General features: G+C 30.9%; 2 protein-coding genes across 2 annotated transcripts in view; one reads left to right on the forward strand and one right to left on the reverse strand.

Moving 5' to 3' along the window:
- Positions 1–105: 105 nt before the first annotated feature.
- LOC108751803 (striatin-interacting protein 1) lies at positions 106–4,840 on the reverse strand. The gene is made up of 12 exons (XM_018492216.1): positions 4,489–4,840; positions 3,533–3,649; positions 3,190–3,473; positions 2,933–3,111; positions 2,538–2,851; positions 2,239–2,455; positions 2,006–2,160; positions 1,686–1,930; positions 1,293–1,520; positions 1,050–1,221; positions 746–950; positions 106–672 (listed from the first exon to the last, which is right to left on the reverse strand). The coding sequence occupies exons 1-12, from the start codon at positions 4,591–4,593 to the stop codon at positions 407–409; spliced, it is 2,487 nt and encodes an 828-aa protein (XP_018347718.1). The 5' UTR covers positions 4,594–4,840; the 3' UTR covers positions 106–406.
- A 2,879-nt stretch (positions 4,841–7,719) lies between these two features.
- Positions 7,720–9,331, forward strand: part of LOC108751818 (protein wntless) — a 5,032-nt gene continuing 3,420 nt past the window's right edge. The window contains exon 1 of the mRNA XM_018492240.1: positions 7,720–7,995. Within this exon, the coding sequence (XP_018347742.1) occupies positions 7,890–7,995 (106 nt within the window). The 5' untranslated portion in view covers positions 7,720–7,889. The remainder of the gene's footprint in view (positions 7,996–9,331) is intronic.

Here is a 9,331-nt window from a genome sequence, read left to right on the forward strand (position 1 = left end):
TATTATGTATATATAAATAATATATCATATATATAATATATATTATATACATTATATATATATATATATAAAAGAAAAATTATTATATTTATTTGAAAGTGGCGCCTATAATGATAGAAAATGACTACAAGTACTATGTTGCATTGCACAAATTAATTACGAAAGAAATTGGAAATGTTTTCACATCAGAAAATCTCTTTGTTGAAAAAACATTTTCTAAATTAGGACCATTCATCGCGATATCAAATGCAACTTGGAAATTTTTGCAGTGTTGATATGGCAATGTTTTTTTTGTTTGAACACTTCTCACAACGGTATTGAATTTCGTAAAAATGTCGCAATTCCATTCAGGTCTATGATTTAAGGAAAATACGATTCACATACGCTTTATACTTATATATGAAACTTAGATTTCACACGCCGTAGGATCCAACAATTCGTCCCAATTGATACTCCTCTGAAATACCTCCTGTTGCAACCATAGTTCATAATGTTGCTTAAACTCCTCTGTCAATTCCACATTTGCACCAAGCACGGACGTTACTGACGCGTCAATCGGTTCCAATTCGTCGTCTCTCGGAATATTTGAGTATCTTCGATTATTGAATTGATCAACACATGTACGTAGCTCGCATTCTTCAACTTGAAAATCCCACGGCCGTGCTTCTAAATCTATTTAAATAAGTAATTCTTTATCAAGTTTTCACAATACGACGTATTAAATAAGATATTTCAAACTTATTACCATTACCGTACGCCCAGTCGTCATTTAAGCGATGTCGGACCTTCGCATAAATGACACTAATAGTTTTCATATTTGTCTTTCTCCATTGCCGACCGAGATACTTTGTCTGCATTTTTAATAATTTTAAAACGTATAATTGCATCATTGCATGCCTGACTTTTAGCGTGCGTTTTAAAATAGGTGCTGATTTAAAAACAACTAACATCTGTAAACATAAAAAAGCATTAGATATATATTAATTTTCATAAATATCAATATGTATAAATATAAAAAAATTTGTGTTACTAATTAAAAATTAGCTTACCATTATTCTACTGTGTTTCCATTTGGTTAATTTGTTCAAAATTCTTAATAAATTGATACAAGAGAAAACATTTCTCCATGAAAAAGACTGACTATGACCAATCTCGAGACTTTCAGTAGTTAATTCAGGCTGATCACCAATGACACACATGGGAAAGTCCAAAATAGGAATACTGTTGCGATAAAAATTAACGGTTACATTATGACACTTAGAAATTTAAATTAGAATTGTATTTCTACTTACACATTCTTCGCTTCAATGTATGCTATGATGTTCTGATTTAAAAATTTCAATACAAGGGGTATGCAATTGGCAAATACTAAATGCTGCGACATAAATTCGAATTGATATACATGATTCAACTTAAAATGCTTGAGCAATAATAATAAAATTGCAGAAACGGCTTTAACAATAATTTCCTTATGTCGGTTAACATCAATTCCTAATTTCATTGATTGCAACACTGTCATTCTAAAACCGTATTATAACTTAATTACAATATACATATTTAAAAAATACGCATATTTAACAGTTGTAATATCAATTAATTAAAAATTCAAATATAATGAATTATATACAGTATTTTTTGTTTCTAAAATTTTATGTAAATTATTACGTTGCATCTATCATACTTACGGCATCTCCTCTGGCAACACATCAGCCAAGATATTAATACTATCTGTTTTAGCCTTGCTTGTCGGTGCAGCCGCAAGTAATATTTTTAATAAAGCGATCATGTATTGTGGCAAATTTGGTAATATAGCCTGATAAAGAATTTCCGTTGGTGTTTGACGAAGCGGTGGTTCTAGAGTACTCATCGGGTTTCTTGCTATCTCTTCTTCTTTTCTTATTTGAGTTTCCGCTAGAGATGTGTACATATGCTGAAATATATTATAATATTAAATATTACGATAGTAAATTATGTTGCAATATTATCATAAATCAACAAAATATACCTTTTTAAGGGTAGTGACGCCTTCGTGAATTGGTTGTGGTAAACCTGCTAAACTCTCTCTATCTCCTTGCAATTTGTAACCGACAAACTTCATTCTGGCAACTTCAAGGAAAGTGTCCACATCCTTTTGCCTGACTTTGGGAGTCCATGGCAAACCTGATAAATGAGATATTAGATATATTAATACTCGAATGCAAAAAAGACACACACAAACAATGAAATCTAAAACATTACCTTTTCCTTTTATAAGCTGTGGAGTACCTGGCCTTAATTGTGACTGATTATTCTGATCTTCGTAATACGTTTGATTCCAACCGCCAGGTCCACCAGGGCCCAGAAACACAATCAATTCGCCATCTCCTTCATTTGCTGTGGTATTATTTGGAGGTTCCCCTCCTTCATATTCCATACCTAAACCTGGATCATCTAAAGAGCTTTGTTTTATCAAACTCTGAAAAACATTTGATGATTAATTTATGTGTAGAAACATTAAAACAATCATATAAAATAATTTTCTATAATCGATGAATTACCCGTCGAAAAGGCCGATTATTCCTTTTCTGATTTTGCGTTTCTAACAAATCCGCCGCACTCATAGGCGGAGAGCTAGCTCTCATCATTCTGGCGACTTCAATAGTGTCTTCCTGTTGCGTATCGAGTCCTGCCTCCTCGCGATACTGTTTCTTCAATTCTCTGAGTGCGTTAATGCCGCCAAGGGAGACCAGAATCAACTTCCACAAAAGCAAAAGAACTTTTTTCATAGGAAAATGTGGTGCCGAACCGCTGCAAAAACACGTCACCATACCAAGAAGTTTAACGATCAGCAATTCTTCTCCATATGGATTTACTGAAAAAAAGTCATTTTAAAAAGACCAAATTCTCCTTTATGATATTTATTAAAATATGCCGTACAAACATAATGACGTACCAAGATCTTCTTTAAAAGCTTCAACATTGTCTTTATATTCACTGTGTTCGATATTTTTTAATTCCTCTCGCATAACTTCTGTTATAATGTACAAAACGGACAGAATGACTCTTAAGTCTATCGAATCAGCGAGGCTAACCGCTAGCTTTCTTATCGCTGAGGTAGCAGTTGTGCTATTTCTACAAAAATTATTTTGTAGGAGTACAATAGAAATTCAATCATTCTAATATCGTATACACATGTACGAAGAAACTTACTCAATCTCAATGTTTAGCAGTTCAACAAATGCTGGAAAAATGCCAGCTTCATAGAGTAACATTACGTTTGTTCTAGTCCAGTCTTGCTGTTCCTTGTCAGACTGTACTTCAGCCCAACAACCCTGAGCTAAATAAAGAATACAACGCGCCGATTTCATTCTGAGTTGTTTATTGGAAACTTCCAGTTGATCCAGCAACTTGTAGATTACCGATCTCTGTTGTGATTTTGTCAAGTTTTGCCACCACGGTCGTAACTTGTACCATTCCATTTGATCCTCAAATGCCTAGAATTTGTAACAAGTCACTCGATCCATTCTTGATAACTGTTAAAACAAAATTATACCTTGAGATTAAGCTGCAACTCATATTGCTCTGTATAGCTATACAATTCAGCGACTTCATTAGCATGTATATCGGTGTCGTCATAAACAAACTCTAAATCTGTAGTTCTGTTGCTTTCCTGAAACAATAAAACAATAAGACATACAAGTTAAATATTTTAAAATAATATTAAGCAAATTGAATAATAAAAGCTTAAGAGTCGTGCAATTTTTCTTTTAATATGAATTTTATCTAATACTATCAAGTTATCACAAATTTACTACAGTACTTTTAGTTGAACATATAACAGTGTATGAACAATGGAAATAGCATGTTTTTGTATTAGATATATCTATAAATATTATTGTTTTTATTTTATTATTATTTTAAGAACACACACAATTAAATTAAAGGATAAGACACTTTGTACACTTTGTTAATATGTTTTGTTGTAAAGTTTCAAAATAATTTATCGAAATTAAAAATAAAAATCTTTTCTTGAAATACTTGAAGGATTAGAACATATAAAATATATCTCATAATACAAATCACATAGCAATATAAATAGAATTCTACCTTAAAGTTTATTTTAGACAATCCATATATAATTGATACTAAATTAAAGGATCAATAATTCTTGTCAGAATTTTGAAGAGAATTCTGTTTATGTCATACGCTATGTACTAAAAATATTTGAAGAATTAAAATACACAAATAAACAAATTAAAATAAATAAAAATACACGGCATATAAAAGTTGATAGAATTTTGTCCTGAAATCTGACAATAAATCACAGATTATTTAAAGCGTGCTCTATTTTATTATATGTTTAGCCCGATCATGAAAGTCTCAGCTAGTGTTTGGATACTGGCGAGAGATAGGTTAGGACCATGGAGTAATCGCTGATCCGGTTCACTGTCGCGCTTTTACGTTACGCAAATTTCCCGAATGTTTTTCCAGGGCGGTCGTTCGACTCACATCGTTGCTGGCCGTGTAGATTCTTTGTTTGAAGTAGACAGGACCTCCGTGGAGAGGATCACGCTTGCCGTTCCCGTTCGCGTCCATCGCTACGTCACACAACATTTCCCGTGACAAGTGGTGTCGACCGCGAGAATCTCGCCTCAGCTTCTCCTCAGATCATCTTCACGCCTACGCGAGAGAAACGCTTTCGATCCAGAACGACACCCGCATTATAAACCGAGAGTCCTTTGACATTTAACGTCGACAATCTCCCTCGAGCAGGGCGACACGGATTCACGGATTCCACGGATTCCACCGCAGGCTGGAACTGTTTGTTTCCCCCGCTTACGTCACTCCCTAACCCCGATCTACGATCACGGTAATCAACTGGAAATACTGGAATATATGAGATACAGCGCGACGATCTCTGCTCACGATCGGACGCGTTCGGGGATAATCGATGGGACTTAACATTTTCCCGCGAAACCTCTTGCGAAATTGCGAAATGTTCCACTTTGCAATAAAACGTAAATTATATTTATATGATGAACAAATGCTAATTGTTATTCAGTAATAATAATGCATAATAATATCAGGATAATATTAAAAATACTTATATAACTTTAGTTTTGCTAAATTTGATCATCTAATAGATCTATTTGTAGGTAAAAGAAATAGGATTTTTTTTATCCAAAAGAGAATAAAAAAGTTAAAATAATGTTTATTTGACGTTAAATGCATTGATTTCAATATGACATTTAGACTTTCTTGTTCTCCTTGGATAGGGAAAACTCTTTAAATAGATTTTTATTAAAGTCTTTTTATCTTCAATAAAAAATGACTTGACAGACTTTCAAATAAAATTTAATTGAAAAGATTTATACTCTATTTACAGATGATCCTCCCGCTTTATTTCTTTATCTTACATTCATTATTTTTTGAAGCCGTGGAGTACATTTTTTTGCGGAAAATATGAAAACATATGAACAAAGTGAATAAAAAATATCTATAAATCTTTCCAGCTGTATCACATTTCACATTTTTTGCACTCAAAATAAATACATATCGAAGGATAAAAAAGAAAATTTAATAAAAATATATGTGACTGGAAAAAATGCAAATATATTCTTCTATCATGCCAATTATTTTGGTTGCTACAATTTCAAAATGCAGCCTGCAACGTGCGAATTATTTTTCAAAAGATTTTTCCAAATAATGTATGTTCCGTTCAGGATTTTATTCTTCAAATTTTGTTTGCGTCGCATGCATGTATTTCACATGTGAACTAATTTTTATCTAACAATAATAAAAAAAATTACAAGAGAGAAATAGGGAAAAGTTATACAAGAAAAATATATAAAAAGAATATAAGAGAAGAGGGAAGTATACATGATATTATATGAGAAAAAGGAAGAATATTTTTTATATTTGTATTAGAAAATCTAACAATAAGTAATAAAAAGAAATAGGGAAAATTTATAAACATATATATATATATATTAAACAAATTATATGTGAGCAAAAAAAATTTTTTCTAATTTTTATTAAAATCTGAGTAATAAAAAAGAAATAATAGAAGAATTATATTTAAAAAGTATATATAAGAAAAGTATATATTAGAAAAATTATATCAGAATAAAAGTATTTTCTACTTCTATTAGAATTTGAATAAATAATAGAAAAATTATATGAAAAACATGGGGAAAATTATAAGAAAAATATACAATAAAAAATGATATAAGAACAGAAATATATATTATGATATTACATGAGAAAAGAGAAATATATTTTTTAAGATATTTTAAAGTAACACATAAAGGTATAATATATTAAAACACATAACAAATCCAAATTGGCATAAACAAGCAAGATTGCGCTACTATCATATAGGCACAACTTTGTTTTGCGTTTGTAACATTTAAATCTTGCATTCCAGAAACTGCATTCCTGCATTGATTCTGAAAATGCTCGATTGTATTCGTAATGAAACAAGATATACATTTAACACGAAACCCTACTAGATGAGGAACAAAATGCATTCATCCACAGTACTGCTACTGGTATGCTACTGGTACCCTTACCATGTTTAACCTAAAATTAATCTAACAGGAAGATTTAACGAAGAATCAGCCCGTGGTCAACGTCCCCCGTACAAGTATCATTCAAAACATCAAACGCGACCATCGTCGACACGAGTCACATGTGAATTCAACGTTATCTGGCATAAGAACGAACGTGGATATTCTCTCTCTCTTTATATCTACATTTCGCGAAACAAGAGAGAAATCTAAAACTCCTGAGAATGGACGTATCCACGTTTCAAATGGGACCCGTTTACTGGCGCCTCTCTGTGCATAAAACGTACAGCAAGCTGAACTATGTAGCCATGGATATTTTCGGCGGCAAAACCACAGTCTTCGATTTTGTTCCGTATTACGTACATGATTCTATTCCTTAAATGTCTACAGATTCTATCCAGAAGACAGAATTCAAAATCGGGAATTCAAAATAAGACAATAATGTCTTTAAAGACGATTTTGCGAAAATCATCTAAAAAATGTCTTACAATAAGGAAACCCGAGACAATCCAGAATTAACTGATTCGGTTTTCCTCGAAATATGATGTTAACAATAAAAATTTAAGAGTCGCGTACTTTTTTATGTCAGCCCAACCTCAGATTTAAAGGATGAAACAACCCCTCAAAGCTAACGCTTATATTTGAAAAGATAAAAAACTGGAAAAGATAAAAAATTAATGTTTAAACTGCGATGATTTCTTATAGAAAAATGTACAAGCAATTTTAATATTTTAAACTTTAGATTTTGAATGAATATAAAAATTACGAGAAAATCCTTGATAAAATTTGAAGTTATCCTATACAAACTGTGTATTCTCAATTTAAAAACTCAAACATAGTTTAATTTGATAAAAACGGACAGACTCGCGAAAGCCTCTTTGATTTCTTGACAGACAAACAGTTTGACAAGCCATTGTGGACGTTTTGTGCACATGGAGGTGTCAGGTGATAAAACGTCCACATTTGCATTCACTCTCTCAAAAGGCTTTTTTCTCGGCTCAATTTTTCTCTCGCTGTAAAAGAGAATCGAACGAGAGGAACGTCTCGCGGCGCCGAGAGATCGAAAGGTTGCCGGCGAGACGCCGGACAGACTCGAGAGTTCGATATATCTCGAAATTCGAAATTTTGCGAATGCCGCAAGTTCTCCATCACTGGCTTCCATTTTGAAGAACTTCGACGACTCCGGTTCGTGAACGCAAGCCTATTGTCACTCGCATCTTGCGTTATTTCCCTCGGTGTGTATCTCGGCGTCAGTGGGTGCCGGTAATTTTTCGGACGAAACCGCAGGACAGAGATAATCACGATAACAGTAAGACGAGGTAACGCGTAAGAACGGACAAGATGCAGGGAACTATAATTGAAAATCTGAGCGGCAAGAAGCTCTCCGTGTTGGTGATACTTCTGATAATCGCACAAATAGTCTGCTTCCTGATAGGCGGTTTGATCGGTGAGTGAAACGTCACGCACGTGTATTTGCATTCCTAGACACGCAAACATCATCATCATTTATGTAATAATAAATTTACAATAAGATATAATATTGTAAATATATTGTGTCTCATTTTCTTTTTATTCTATTTTTATTACATAGCTATTTTATTACAGCTATTTTTATATACAATATAAAAAGTTAATAATGTTTTAAATAATTGTGGGATTATGTTTGTTTGAAATATATTGAATTCTTTTTATATATTTCCTATTTACATTATTTTAAACACATGTTAAGTCTACTTTGGATAATTAGATTTTAGGCTTGCTTTAAACAACTTATAATTTTTGTCAAAAATTTAGAATAGAAAAATTTTATTTTATTATATGCTGCGCAAAATAAAATATTTGAAGATTCAAGATTAACGCAAATAAAGAGGTATATATTAAAATTTATACGTACAATATGTAATCCATATAAAATATTTGAAATTAATTTTAGGATTGTATATTTGGTTGAAATTATATTACAATAATATTATGTTGAATTTTTTTTTATTTTTCTTATTCACATTTTTTTTTAAACATAGTTGAATCCATTTTAGACGATTAGATTTTTAGACGACCTATATAATTTTTGTCAAAATTTAGAATAAAATTTAATTCATAATTTTATACACTATATAATAAAATAAAACATTTGGAGACTTAGGATTACATACGTATATATAAAGATGTATATTAAATATATATATATAAAAGATTCATATAAAATATTTTTAATTAATTTATTTTTGGGATTGTATTTAAACTTGTTCATGTTAAATCCTTTTCTTATTCTCATTTGTAATATGTTTTGTTCATTTTAGATGTTTAGATTTTAGATAAGATTTATTATTGTGTTATCACACATATACGGTCCTATAAGATATTATATTGTATATTTATAATTCTTTTCAAAATTTAAAATATAATTTTATTGGTAATCTTATCTACGGAAAATACGATTTTGCAGAAATATTTAAAAATTTAGCTATATGTCATCAGATACAGATCTGAAAATAAATTTTGTTAGATTATTAATATAATTATGTAGAACGTTTAAACTTTTTTACTAGAATGTCAAAATTTTTTGCAATATTGCTCATTGTGCTTGAATTTTCTACATAATTATTTTAATAATCCAACAAAATTTTTTTTAGATTTGTATTTAGTTAAATTTTTACTTTAGCAAAACCGTTTCTTCCATATACAAATAGAATTTTGTGTAAAATAAATTAGAGATTAGGATTATGCAGATATATAAAGATGTATATTTAAATATATATGCGTATTAGATATATGTATTATAT

This window comes from Trachymyrmex septentrionalis, unplaced genomic scaffold (genome assembly GCF_001594115.1).
Source record: "Trachymyrmex septentrionalis isolate Tsep2-gDNA-1 unplaced genomic scaffold, Tsep1.0 scaffold52, whole genome shotgun sequence".
NCBI lineage: Eukaryota > Metazoa > Arthropoda > Insecta > Hymenoptera > Formicidae > Trachymyrmex > Trachymyrmex septentrionalis.

What these genes read in the sequence shown, in the direction of transcription:
- LOC108751803 (XM_018492216.1), bottom strand. Translation starts at nt 4,593, where the DNA reads ATGTTGTGTGACGTAGCGATGGACGCGAACGGGAACGGCAAGCGTGAT. An exon ending in CTGCTAAACATTGAGATTGA is followed by an intron (nt 3,112 to 3,189) that starts GTAAGTTTCTTC and finishes TAATTTTTGTAG; the next exon opens with AAATAGCACAACTGCTACCT. An exon ending in TACATTGAAGCGAAGAATGT is followed by an intron (nt 1,222 to 1,292) that starts GTAAGTAGAAAT and finishes TTATCGCAACAG; the next exon opens with TATTCCTATTTTGGACTTTC.